The 14,504-nt window shown below is 37.3% G+C and overlaps 1 protein-coding gene across 3 annotated transcripts in view; it reads left to right on the plus strand.

Annotated features, from left to right (window-relative positions):
* The window catches only part of RBM25 (RNA binding motif protein 25), a 53,044-nt gene that overhangs the window by 36,413 nt on the left and 2,127 nt on the right, over positions 1–14,504 (plus strand). For 2 of the 3 annotated variants that reach the window (XM_072839205.1, XM_072839204.1), the window contains 10 exons: positions 145–228; positions 3,747–4,033; positions 6,225–6,447; positions 6,773–6,862; positions 7,480–7,553; positions 9,041–9,191; positions 10,197–10,521; positions 10,899–11,173; positions 11,501–11,599; positions 12,551–12,598. In XM_072839205.1, the coding sequence (XP_072695306.1) occupies positions 145–228; positions 3,747–4,033; positions 6,225–6,447; positions 6,773–6,862; positions 7,480–7,553; positions 9,041–9,191; positions 10,197–10,521; positions 10,899–11,173; positions 11,501–11,599; positions 12,551–12,598 (1,656 nt within the window). Of the gene's footprint in view, positions 1–144; positions 229–3,746; positions 4,034–6,224; positions 6,448–6,772; positions 6,863–7,479; positions 7,554–9,040; positions 9,192–10,196; positions 10,522–10,676; positions 10,751–10,898; positions 11,174–11,500; positions 11,600–12,550; positions 12,599–14,504 lie in introns of all 3 variants that reach the window. The other variant, XR_012036885.1, reaches the window with a different exon arrangement.

Consider the following 14,504-nt stretch of genomic DNA (forward strand, 5'->3'; position numbering starts at 1 on the left):
ACTATATAAGTTGTTTTATTTATTTCTATCTTTTTTGTAAAATAGTTCAGAATATCTAATTTTAATTTTAATGTCTTTGTGTTGATGTAGATTGATCTTTAACGCATTCTCTCCTGTCCCCCCGCCCCCCCATCTTTTTTTTAGGAGGATATAAATGCTATAGAAATGGAAGAAGACAAAAGAGATCTGATATCCCGAGAGATCAGCAAATTCAGAGACACACACAAGGTAGTATTCTTGTTTTACTTGATACCAATCTAGACTTTTTACAGAACCCAAAGCAAACAGACAAAAAAAAAAAAAAATTCAACCTTACATTAGAATATAATTTTAAATGCTTTTTATAGGTTAATTAATATTTAGATAGGGACAAAGAAACAGAAGAACCAATACCATATTAAAGTGGTCCTGGACATACTGTTCTTAGTTTTTTCAGTTACTGACTACTCTGCAGTCATCTCACTTTAATATGAATAAAAGATAATTTTATTTTTAGATTTTAACATAAACATCAAGGTCAGATTTAAATTAGATTCAGTGGGGCAGCAGGATAACCTACACTGTAGTGTATTTCTGGGGGCAGTTATTTAACTTGATCTTAGGAAAACCTTTTCTTTTGAGCTGAGATTAAAATTTAAGATTTATATTTGTGTAGATTTAAGTTGAGAGGGGGAGATTTTAAAAAGTAGGTCAGTGGTTACCAGACTTACCAAATTTTAGATGCATGGAAGAACTGTAAATTCCCATAAAGCTAATCTATTCATTGACCCCCACCATTATGATAGAGATCATATGGTGACTAATGCAAGATGAAACTCTCAGCTTGGAAAGTAACAAGGAATAGGATGTAAGTATGAGCTTCTGTTTTTTATTATATTTATGGATGCCCCCTCAGAAAAATATGCAAAGGGGTAACTGGCTTGGAAATGGGTATTTATGCATAGTAAATCCCACTCACGAGTTTTGCCTATTGAAAGCTTCTCTCAATGACAGTGCATCTGTGAATGTTCGCTGGTGTTGAAGGTGATGCTTATGGACGGTAAAATGGAAACACTGCATGAAATGTATTTTGACATTAGAGATAATAAGATGTTAACTGGTTCTTACTCTAAAGACTGAGTGATCTTTAACTCAGTGAAATGTTAAGTGTTCTTTTTTTCTTTTATATAATCTTATTTTTTCTTACTGCTTTCAAAATCCCACGTTGACAATGCCATTGAATCAGTGCTGCTGAACACTTATTATCCAGATGCCCAGCCCTAGCTCACATACACAGTGCTTTTTCAGAAATTAAGTATGTCTAAAAGCACAAATGTAATTTTCCCAAATTAATTGAGTTTAAAAGGTAGTCTGTGGGAAGTCATTTTCGAGGAATATTTTTGGTCAGGTTCTGTACTCAAATTCAGGGTCTGAGTAAGCTTGAAAATGGTATACAGTTGTGTGTGTGGTTTACCCCCTTGTTGTTATTTGTTAAACCCTGTCACGTATTTGGTAAGAAAATTGTGTTTTTAAAAAATTAATTCAAAAGATATATATTTGCTTCAGAGTGTGAGAAGCTGTCAGGCATTTGACTGCCTTAGACTTCACTATGGGGGGGAAATGTTTTGAATTTCCAAAATGTACTTTAAAAAGATGAAAAACAGTTCTTTTTGTTGGGTGGTATGGTAAAGGGAACATTTGAAACTCCAGTAACAAAAAATGAGCTCAGTGAACCTTTGCATGTTTTGGTATGAGTTTATTAAATAACCACGGACTGTCAGGGTATCAGCGTGGCAGGGGGCGTCCATTTACAGCACGGACGAGTCTGAAGAGAGAATAAGGTAAGATTTATGATTTTTTTTTCTGTCCTTTCCTCTTCATTATTTCATTATTTCCATAAATCTTTTTAGACTCACTTCATTTTCTCTTTCTCTAGTCTTTATCTTAAAAAATATATATGTACATATGTGTGCATCTACTTAACGCATACATAGTCTTCTAGAAATGCATTTAGTGGACCAGATTCACTCACTTGTTCATTTACTTAGAACAAAACTTTTGAAATGAGTTCTGAAACAAATTATTATTTACATAAGTGGAAGTATACACTACTAAGAAATAAATAGTACAATGAATAAGCAAAAGTAAAATGTTAAATTCTACAAATTATTGGAACTGCTAAAATAAATCTGTAAGTATCTGTTATCTCAGAAATAAATATTTCTTTATAAGTGTATGACACTGAGGTAAGTTTTATGTAGTCTAGCCTCATTTACAATACAAAATTTTATAGTGCATTAGAACTGTTTCAGAAAGTAGAATTTGCCCCTTTAAAAAGCTTTCACTTTCTGTCCTCTTGCTATCATTTCTTTTCTCTTTTCTTTGTAACCTCAGTGTATTCAGTATTGGCTTTGCCTACATTCTCCTTTGATATAGACTGGCACAGCAGCTGAATATATTGATTTCTCATGCATTAGCTTTTCTTTCATAATCCTCTATCAGTTCTCTGATCCATGAGCAAGAGAAAAAGTATAACAGGTAAGAATGCTTTTTAAAGTTGTTTTAAATGCTTTACATGACTGAGAAAAGACAAAAAAAATGCACATTTTATTGTTGCAGTTTAAATTTCATTTTGGTGACACTAAACATGGAACCAAAGGGATAAATGTATTTTGTTTTTGTTTTGTTTTTCCTGTTTGGGCTTTTTGTTTTGTTTTGTTTTTTTGGTTTTGTTTTTTGTTTTTTGGTTTTTTTTTGGTTTTTTCTTTCTTTTTTTTTTTTTTTTGGTTTTTTTTCCTGAGTTTGTGTAGAAACCGTGTGGTACACTGGTAATCTTGTCAGGGTACAAACTTGGTCTGACTTTGTTATTTGGTTTATTTGTGAACCATGTACTTGCTCTTCCTCCCAGAAACATAGCTTGTAGGCAAGGTTAATCCAGTGTTGGCGATCCATGTCCTAGCACAGCATCTGTAAGTTCATATGCAATCATTCCTTCCAAGGATGAATTTATCACTGTTGATATATTTTTATTGTCTTATAGGTATAATGGGCATAAATATGTTGCTTTTAAAATTAAGTGAAATGAGAATATTACTGTTATGTACATTTTTGCTTGAAGTGAGTGATTTCAAACTTTTTGTATTTGGTTGACTGTCCATCTTGTAATGGTGGGAGTAAATGTTTCCATTTAGATAATAGGGCAAATGTTGGCTGAATTCAGCTTACCTTTTGGAGGGTGGGCAAACCAGAGGGTAGAAGATTTTGTAGTTGTATTGCAGTGACCCGACTATCCACTCTCACATCCCCTTTAAAATGTTCAAGTAGTAAATAACCAGGAGGTAATGGGAAGTCTGGGGTTACATTTAGTATCAGTAGTAAATCAGTAATCACACTGATTTACAGAAATTCATAATGAGGGGAATTACATTTTAGCCAAGTGATTGTATTTCTAGAAATTATTACTAATCACCACATTGCTCATGTCCTTTAGTTATTGCGTAATCATTGAGTGACCAGCCACACTTGACACAATCTCCCAGCATCCAAGATTGGAGATTCCTGGTCTGTGTAGAGTATATGGGTTTGCACGCAATCTATTTAGTCTTGTGATTGCTTCAGTTTAATTTGTCAAGTAAAACCACAAGTACTTAATATTAAAGTACCAGTGGTTTGGTTGTTTTTGTTCCCCGTATTGGGCATTGCGCCGGGAAATATCTGAATACTGGAGCTACAGAATTAACTCTAAAAGCACTTTTATTGGTTTCTAGAAACTGGAAGAAGAGAAAGGCAAAAAGGAGAAAGAAAGACAGGAAATTGAGAAAGAACGGAGAGAAAGAGAGAGGGAGCGTGAAAGGGAACGAGAAAGGCGAGAACGGGAACGAGAAAGGGAAAGAGAACGTGAACGAGAAAAAGAGAAGGAACGGGAGCGGGAACGAGAACGGGATAGGGATCGTGACCGGACCAAAGAAAGAGACCGTGACCGGGACCGAGAGAGAGACCGGGACCGGGACCGGGAAAGGAGCTCAGATCGGAATAAGGATCGGAGTCGATCAAGGTAAGGCTTGGTGGAAGTTACTGTGTGCTGATCACTTTGGTAGAACTGCAGGTTGGCACTCTCCACACCATTTATATTTGTGTGCTAAAAGAACAACTTAAGCCGTAAAGCATGCCTGATTTGCTGTCTCATACATGTAAACATTGGCTCAACTATCAGTTCTCAACTTCAGGGTTAATAGTTTGAAGCTAGTTTATACACAAACCCAGAGCACAACTACTGTCCACCTAGTGTTTGGGAGACATGATTCCCTCTTGTCTTCCTGAGTTGGTGGGCATCTTTACTATTTACCCACCAAGATGGCCTGCATCCTTGGAAATCCTCTCTAGCGCCACTGCGTTTAGCCCATCGTCTTTACTTGGTCTTATAGCCTACTGATTGGCCACAACTCACCTCCTAGCTCTCAATTTAGGACTCCTAGTAATTTTATCTTGTTTTTAAGTTTTTTTCTTAATTATATTGAATGTTTGATGAATCATCTCAAATTCTTTAGGAATAAGTAAAGCAAAAATGAATAAAGGAAGTGGGGAAAGAAGAAAAGCTCACCTTTTTTCCCCAAGCTGGTTTTCAGATAAATACATTTCTGTGTTGCAAATTTTTACCTGATTGTAGCTGAAGGAAGGTCCATTTTTAGTCCACCAGTTGTTGGAACTAGAAATCCATTGTCGTTAATCTTTACTGGATTAATTAATGAATTAACTAATCAATCCTTCCCTTCCTTCTGCTCCTGAAATAATCATTATTCTCTTGAGTAACAATTATTCAGAATTTGCCATATACAATTAATTGAATGTATAAATGTCAAAAGTATGTGTGTATACTTATACTACAGATATTAATCCATAAATAGTATATTTTATATACATACAAATATGTCTGTATTTGATTAGATTCATGGCATGCTACATGTATTCTGCAGTTTGGTTTTAGTAATCTGAATTAAATATTTGAGAACTTTGCTGGTCAGTATAGTTCTAATTTATCCATGCAACATGCTCTTTTCTCCATACTTTTACCAACACCTTTTATTCCTTGATGACTAGTGAAGTAGGCTGTCTTTTAACATGTTTATTAGTCCCTCATATTTCTTCTATCCAGGTTGGTTTGTTTTCCGAGATACCGACAAGCCATTAACATTGAATTTAGAGTGCAGTTCAGAATTTGGGACTAGAATTATATTTGGGTCATCCTGAAAAATATAGTGGAGTTTACAATTCTGCAGAAATCAAATGGTAAATTCTGGCCTGTGAGTTTGTGTATTATTTTGTAATATATGTTACTCTCCTTTCTCTTTTTTTTTTTTTTTTTTTTTTAATTTTTTGGAAGATTTTATTTATTCATGAGAGATACACAGACATAGAGACATAGGGAGAGGGAGAAGCAGGCTCCCTCTGGAGAGCCTGATGCAAGACTTGATTCTAGGACCCTGGGATCATGACTTGAGCCGAAGGCAGATGCTCAATTCCTGAGTCACCCAGGTGACCTCCCCCCCCCTTTTGTTTTTAAAGATTCCATCTATCTACCCATGAGAGAGACAGAAAGAGAGAGAGGCAGAGACACAGGCAGAGGGAGAAGCAGGCTCCATGCAGGGAGCCCGATGTGGGACCTGATCCCAGGACTCCAGGATTATGCCCTGGGCTGAAGGCAGGTGCCAAACTGCTGAGCCACCCAGGGATCCCCTTCACTCCCCCCCCCCTTTAAAGATTTTATTTATTCATGAGAGACACAGAGAGAGGCAGAGACACAGGCAGAGGGAGAAGCAGGCTCCATGCAGGGAGCCTGACATGGGACTCGATCCAAGGTTTCCAGGGTCACACCCTGGACTGAAGGTGGTGCCAAACCGCTGAGCCACCTGGGCTGTCCTCCCTTGGTTTTTATTTTTATTTTTTATTTTTTTAAAGATGTATTTATTTATTTATGTTAGAGAGAGAGAGAGAGAGGCAGAGACACAGGAGGAGGGAGAAGCAGGCTCTATTCCGGGAGCCCGACGCGCGCGGGACTTGATCCCGGGACTTCAGGATCGTGCCCTGGGCCAAAGGCAGGCGCTAAACCGCTGAGCCACCCAAGATCCCCTCTCCCTTGGTTTTTAGGCGAAAGATTTATACGATCTGAAGAGAAACCAGAGTATCTCTCCCTTGGTTTTTAAAGGAAAACAGTCTGATGAACTTTTAAAATCTTTTTGTTTATATAGAGAAAAGAGCAGAGATCGTGAAAGGGAACGGGAGAGAGAAAGAGAGAGAGAGAGAGAACGAGAACGAGAAAGAGAACGAGAGCGAGAGAGAGAGCGAGAAAGGGAACGGGAACGAGAGAGAGAGAAAGACAAGAAGCGGGACCGAGAAGAGGATGAAGAAGATGCTTATGAACGAAGAAAACTTGAAAGAAAACTCCGAGAGAAAGAAGCTGCTTACCAAGAGGTAAATTGAGGAAATGATTTTACTCTTTTTTTTTAATTTTTTATCTGAGAGAGAGAGCACGCACCCACTTGTGCAGAGTGGGAAGGAGAGAAAGAGAATCTTCAGCAGACTCCATACTGAACATGGTGCCTGACATTCAGGGCTCAGTCTTACAACCCTGAGATCATAACCCAAGCCAAAACTAACAGTCCAGCATTTAACTGACTGAGCCACCCAGATGCCCCGAGAAGCACTTTTATTCTTAAAGCTTGCTACTCAGTAGGTTAGTCAAAAATTTTAGAGCCCTTTGCATGCATTTGTAAAGCTTTGATAATTACTTTTTTAGCGCCTTAAGAATTGGGAAATCAGAGAACGGAAGAAAACCCGGGAATATGAGAAAGAAGCTGAAAGAGAAGAAGAAAGAAGAAGAGAAATGGTAATATTTAGGTTACAGACAAGCGATTTTTCAGATAAAAATCTGATCAAATTCTTGTCCATTGACTAGTTAGAAGTAACATTATAATTAAAATGTATGAACTCTTAGTATTATAGACATTTAATTTGAGGGAGAGAGGAGCAAAGGAAGAAAAAGAATGTCAAGCAAGGTCCATGCCCAGTGAGATTTGATCTCATGACTCTGAGATCACCTGAGCCGAAAGTAAGAGTCAGGACACCAGCTAGCTAAGCCACCCAGGCCTCCCTAGATAATTTAATTTTTATATATTTCATGTAATCTTCAGAAAATTCCAGTCTACCAAAATCCTTACTATACTTTGATATATCCAGAGAAGAAATACAATGTGGGTTTTTTTTGTGCGTGTAGAGCAGTCCTAAATCTGACTTGTTTTAAAATTAGAAGATAAAATATATCTAATGCTATTTATTTATTTATTTTATTTTTTAAATATCTAATGCTATTTAAATTTAATATACTCAGTACATGATAATTACAAAGTTCAAGTGGTATGGATAAGAAAACTGTTTCCAAGAAATGAGATAGACTACATGATTTTTATGTTAATTTTGCACACTTTGTCTTTCATTTTCTCAAAGGCAAAAGAAGCTAAAAGACTAAAAGAATTCTTAGAAGATTATGATGATGATAGAGATGATCCCAAATATTACAGGTAAAATAAGCCTTGCTTTATGAGCTCATACTTTTATTAGCTGTATTTTTCCTACCAGAGGGTGTGAGTTCAGTGTAATAAGAAAGAAAATCTTCATATTCTACCTTGTAATCACCTCCATGTTTGTTATGCTATTTTTGGGAGTGTGGGGAAGAATTGTTGGAAAGTGATCAATATTCTATCTTCTGTGCGGTGTTGGTCCATACAATAGTATTAAAACAGATTGAGTTTTTTTCATGTGTTTTATATAGGTGTAATTTTTTTTTTTTAAAGATTTTATTTATTTATTCATGACAGAGAGAGAGGGAGAGACACAGGGAGAGGGAGAGAAGCAGGCTCCATGCAGGGAGCCCGATGCAGAACTCGATCCCGGGTCTCCAGGATCACGCCCTGGGCTGAAGGTGGCCTAAACCGCTAAGCCACCTGGGCTGCCCTGAAGTGAGGGTTGTAAAGCCTGCCTTCCCTCATGTCTTTGTTCCCATGGCATTTCTAAACTACTCATTCTAGCACTGTAGGAATATGGTAAAGTTGTTGGCCCTATTCTTTCTGTATTCAAAACTATAATTTCTCTGAGCATATAGACAATATTTTTCTTTTTCTTTTAAAAAAAATTTTTTTTTAATTTTATTTATTCATGAGAGACACAGAGGGAGGGAGAGAGAGAGGCAGAGACAGAGGCAGAGGGAGAAACAGGCTCCATGCAGGTACCCTGACGTGGGACTCGATCCTGGGTCGCCAGGATGACTCCCTAGGCTGAAGGCAGCGCTAAACCGCTGAGCCACCGGGGCTGCCCTGATTTTTCTTTTTAACTTAATGTATCTGACATGATCCAGGGAATGTAGTGAAGGCATTTAATATAATTTTAGTACACTATACCTCACATAATTAAAACATTAGAGTTAGCAACTTCAAAAGCACGCCGAGGATTTGATTTTATAGAAAATTTAAAAAGTCAGCAAAATTATTCAATCATAAAGTCAGTAGCAGTATATAATTTCAGAATTCTGAGATGTGATATACTGCTAGCTAGAGAGAATCTCTGCTTTCTGTTGATTCTGCGCTGCTTTAAGGACTTTGTATAAGGGAAAGAATTGAAGATAGAAAACCGTTCTTCATGGTATTACTACTCCTTGTAATGTTTTACAACTTGGCACCCAAGAAAACACAAATTGTATGTTGGGCTTTCTGTGTGAAATGAGTACAAAATGAGAGCCTTATTTCATCTGAAGATTACTTTTCTCCTTGTTTTAGACACTTATTTGGAATGACTTGAGAATGAAGCATTGTGATAAATGACAAGACAATGCTTCCTTATTAAGCAATATGTAGAGAGCACATGGTCTTGGGTGTTCTGCTAGATACAGAGCAGTGAGGCATTTTTCATTCTCTTAACATGCAGCTTTTAGTATTTAAAGAAGGTACCTTTGGAGACATTAGGCATAATAGTTGATCTTAGTATAAAGGCCTGTTATGATTTGCATTTGCAGAGGAAGCGCTCTTCAGAAAAGGTTGCGTGATAGGGAAAAGGAAATGGAAGCAGATGAACGGGATAGGAAGAGAGAGAAAGAAGAACTAGAGGAAATCCGGCAGCGCCTTCTGGCTGAAGGGCACCCAGATCCAGATGCAGAGCTCCAGAGGGTGAGTTACTGTAATATCCACAACATTTTCTCATAAGGGAAATGCAGTTTATGCTCCATGTATCTTGCTGTTTGGGTGGAGGATATTAGTATTTTATTATGTAAATCATCTGTATTAGTTGATTTGTCCCGCGTCTTATTTATGTCTGTGAAATATTAACCTAAGTTAAATGACTGTCATCTAATAAAAACTTTTCTAGAAACCTGTCCTTCCTATAATGTACTCTGATATTTCATGACTTTTGGAGTTTGAGTTCCTTCTCTTGCTGCCACCCTGAGTCTTTCTGTTACTTAAGAAAATTAGGGGGATCCCTGGGTGGCTCAGCGGTTTAGTGCCTGCCTTTGGCCCAGGGCACAACCCTGGAGTCCCGGGATCAAGTCCCACATCGGGCTCCCAGCATGGAGCCTGCTTCTCCCTCTGCCTCCCTCTCTCTCTCTCTCTCTCTCTGTCTACCATAAATAAATAAATCTTTAAAAAAAAAAAAAAAAAAAAAAAAAGAAAATTAAAAAAAAAAAAAAGATTTTATTTATTCATGAGAGACACATAGAGGCAGAGACATAGAGAAGCAGGCTCCTCGCAGGGAGACCAATGTGGGACTCTCCCCGGACCTGGGATCATGCCCTGAGTGGAACGAAGGCAGACGCCCAACTGCTGAGCTACCCAGGCGGCCCTCAAACAAATCTTTAAAAATAAAATAAAACTTGGTTATAATTTCTTCAATAAAAATATAAAAACATACCTTTCCCTTTTAAATAAGCCACCTGTTATGTATTTGCATTTGTTCTATCTGAAGAGTGTAAATAGTTTTATATGTAAATATTAAGAATACAAGAAAATAGCATTTTCAGTGTACGTAATATATTCTACAGACTTTCCGATTATAGAAGGAGGCAGTGTTTCATTATTCCTAGTGAAAAATACAGATTTTTCTGAAAGATAATGTAAAACAGCTGGTTGAGTTGGATGTTGTTGTGGCCTGTTAGTAACATTAATTTTTTATTTTAGATGGAACAGGAGGCTGAAAGGCGCAGACAACCACAAATAAAGCAAGAACCCGAATCAGAGGAAGAAGAAGAAGAAAAGCAAGAAAAAGAAGAAAAGCGAGAGGAACCCATGGAAGAGGAAGAAGAGCCAGAGCAAAAGCCCTGTCTTAAACCAACTCTGAGGCCCATCAGTTCTGCCCCATCTGTTTCCTCTGCCAGTGGCAATGCAACCCCCAACACTCCTGGGGATGAGTCTCCATGTGGTATTATCATTCCTCATGAAAATTCACCAGATCAACAGCAACCTGAGGAGCATAGGCCAAAAATAGGACTAAGTCTTAAACTGGGTACGCTAGCATTTTCTCCTTCTTTCCTTTATCCTTCCACCCCCACCCAATATATACTTAGTTTTTGCCTTAAGGAAAAATTACTTATGTGCTGCTTGGTAGGTAGGTAGAAAAATACTCAAAAATGCCTTTCTAGCTCACGATTGTTTTCATAGTTCTACTAGTGCTCCTATATCTGCAGCTGCCTCAAGTTCTGAGAAGAAGTGAAAAGTTAAATTTTCTAGCACTTGTGAGTAGTGAGTTATTTTCTACAGTTGGGATCTTTCTCTGAGATTTGTGGAAGTATATTATGCACTGCTCTTGAGGGATGGTGGGTTGTAAAATGTATTAACATTTGAAAATTAAGTCATCATGCTAATACAGTATTTTTACTATAGGTGCTTCCAATAGTCCTGGTCAACCTAATTCTGTGAAGAGAAAGAAACTCCCCGTAGATAGTGTCTTTAACAAATTTGAGGATGAAGACAGTGATGACGTACCCCGAAAAAGGAAACTAGTTCCCTTGGATTATGGTGAAGATGATAAAAATGCTGCCAAAGGCACTGTAAACACTGAAGAAAAGCGAAAACACATTAAGAGTCTCATTGAGAAAATCCCTACGGCCAAACCTGAGCTCTTTGCTTATCCTCTGGATTGGTCTATTGTGGATTCTGTGAGTAGCAAATTATATTTCATCATTTTTTGAAGTGGTTTTTGAATATAGCATACAAACTCAGATGATTGTATTAATAATGACAGGTAGAGATGATAATGTGGCTGGCATCTTGACCTGCTTGGGATTCAGGTAGATGATTGGGGAAATTCTTGGTAGTATTTGAAGTCTTCATCAATTAGAAGCAAGTAATTGTATCTTAATACATACCTGTCTTAGTTATTGTGACTGAGAGCATACTGTATTTTAGTTTTAAAAACCATGAGGCTGTAGACTTTCTAGTAAAAATAATTAAAAGTTCTTTAATAACTGTGCTTTATTTTGCAGATATTGATGGAACGACGGATTAGACCATGGATTAATAAGAAAATTATAGAATACATAGGTGAAGAAGAAGCTACATTAGTTGATTTTGTTTGTTCTAAGGTTAGTCTTTTACTCCATCCCCAACATTTGTATTCTACTTTAAAATATTAGATACTCTAAAATAAAAAATCTTACAAAGCCAATTCTATGATAGTTTAATTTCAGTTAAGATATTTCATGGCTACTTAAGCCCTCCACTCTATTTCGTACCTCTACATCATATGCTTTCATTTCGGGGGGTCAAGGAGGACAGATTTGCTGAATGCTGCCAGTTTTGCTCTCTCCCTACTCCTGAGAATGCCTTGCCACCTCCTTGTCTTAATGGTTAGAATGCTGCTGAAATCCATTTAAGGGAGTTTTTGTGGAGACAGTTGATAGCTTGTCTTACCAATTTGTCAGTCATCCATCTTGTGGAACAGGAACAAAATAGTTTCCTTCATAGCACAATAATAGTCATTTTTATTGATTGATTTGCTGTGTGCCCGGCTTCGTTCTGGGCAGGTACTGTGATAATATGCATTTTGTAAATTTTATGTTCTTTAAACCTCCCAACAATCTGTGGGAGCCACATCTGTGCTCTTACCCATTAAGGTATACCATATCCATTGTTTCCTGAAGGCAAAGTTTTATCTTTCATGAGATAGTTATTATAGTAGAAACATTGTATGTCTCTAAAAGAGTAACTCATTGCGGTTTAAGAAAATGCTTATTTTTCTACCACTATTTCTTTTAACAGTAAGAATAGTAAATTTAGGCTGCCCTTTCTACTCAAAATTATTTTAGCATTGGAATTTGTAACTCTGGATTTGAGCTAGAACACAGTATAGTGATTAAGATCCCAGGTTGTCATGGTAAACTATTGAGAGTGGGATTCTGGGAATTAAGAAATTTATAGAAAGTTTCTTCAGCCACAAAAAATTCCTCTATTAGTTTGAGGGTACTTTAAAGTTTTTTGACTATATTGCTAATTTTTCATTTATTTTCCAAATGACAAGTATTTGTTTCTTTTAGGTTATGGCTCATAGTTCACCTCAGAGCATTTTAGATGATGTTGCCATGGTAAGTCAGAAATTAACTGTTATTAATATTCTAATTAATATCTGTAAACTAAATTTCTCTATATTTGGTTAATTTTTTACCTCTAGAATCTTGGTTCTAGAATCATTCTTTTTAGAAGCCCTAATTAAAATGTGCGTCGGCATTAAAAGGAGTTAGTATATGTGCTGTGAAGTGAGCGCTGCATTAAAGAGGTTAAAAGCACTCACATCAAGATGTCCTTAGACAACACTAACACTTTCCTCTTCTCTACCTTTGGTGTGTTTATATATATAAATATAAATCCTGAATCTGTCCATACATTGAGAAAATATTAAGTGCGTATTGGGTTGAACAAGCTGCAAAAGCATAAAAAGGTGGAACATCTGCTCTTAAAGAAGTAGCAGAGAGGGAGATCTACTACAATACTATACTATAATAGTATCCAGACTTGCATTCATGGAGATATGTAAAAAAGATGTAGGGGCAGAGATGGAGCATCTGACAGTATAAAGGGCAGTTAGGAAAAGTGTCACACGAATTGCCGTCTAAACTGAGTCTTGATAAGACTTGTATAACTTTGTCACTTGGACAGGTATCCACTGGTCATCAATAAACATCAAATCCCCACTTGCATTTAATTTGTGTATTAGAGTTGAGTCAGTGGTTGCATTTCTCTAATATTGTGATCTTGTGAGGAAAGGAGGAAAAGAATTGACAGTAGAGGTGAGAGTGGTTGAATGGCCTATGAACTCAAAGCTAGGAAGAGAAGGAAGTAACATTGGAATAAGGCTGGCGGGTTATGTGAATCAGGGTGCTGGTTGTTCCGGTAAAGCTGTGGTAGGTGTGTTTTAAAGAGTGGTTACAGTGAGAGAGTAGAATATTTAAGAATACAAATGTTAGTTTGGTCCAGATGATGGTGAGGTACATATATGGCCATGGGAGAAAGTTTCTGGGGTAGAACTGATGTCATTATTTAGATTATAAGTGAACTTTCTACCTGGGTCATAGACAAGAAATTGAAACTTCTGTATGTTGGGACAGGAATTGGAGAGAGAAAGGGAAACAGCCAGCGTGCTTATCTATTGTGGCATAAAGACTACATATTTGTTGGATAGCCTCTGTTTGAGCGGAAGGTAGTATAGTGAGATCTCATGAACCTCAGTGGAGGGTATGTTTATAAAGAGAAACAAGGAGGATTCAGCAGCTCCCCCTCCTGTGAGATTAAGGCTTCGAAAGTAAGGAACTTTCTGAGAAAGCTGAGGAGTGGCTAAGGGGCTTTCAGGGACACAACAAGTTTTTAGTTAAAGTAAATACATGAAAAAACAAAGAAGTTGAGAGTGGTTAGTATAAAGAGTAATGAATCTAAAGGGCAGAGTGGGAAGATCAGTCAGGGAGGAAGAAAACAGCAAGCATGTTAGAAGATGACAAGTGCCTCTGAGAGCTTAAATTTCCATCCTCAGAGTTGTCAAGGAAAGGGGTGTAGTGGAGTGCCCAACCAAAGGAAGCTCTAGGTCCAGATATTTTGTGTCCAGGCACTATATGATGTCTAAAGTAAGGTAACATTAGTTTTCTGCTGCCCAGCCAGCCTGATGCAGATGCTGTTTAGAAATTCTGATAAAGTATTTGTGAAAAAGTTTGTTGACTTCATAATGCTGATCCTCAGATGAAAGATGAAATGTGAATAGATCCCAGATAGAATTTGAACTTCCCTGACCTTCCCAGTCTCTTTAAATTATCCTTGGAGTTGAGAGAGGGTTTTTTATAGTTGGGCTGGAGTTTAGGAATTTTTTTTTAAGCAATGTTCGAATGTTTGGCCTTGGCAGAGTTGCAGTTTCTGTCACTGAAGATGTCGTGTCAGTTAATCCACGTTGATGTGTTGAAATATTGACATTTGGAGTATAGTTAGGCTCTTTGCTGGTTACTTATG

The sequence above is a fragment of the Canis lupus genome, chromosome 9, assembly GCF_048164855.1.
Source record: "Canis lupus baileyi chromosome 9, mCanLup2.hap1, whole genome shotgun sequence".
Taxonomy (NCBI): domain Eukaryota; kingdom Metazoa; phylum Chordata; class Mammalia; order Carnivora; family Canidae; genus Canis; species Canis lupus.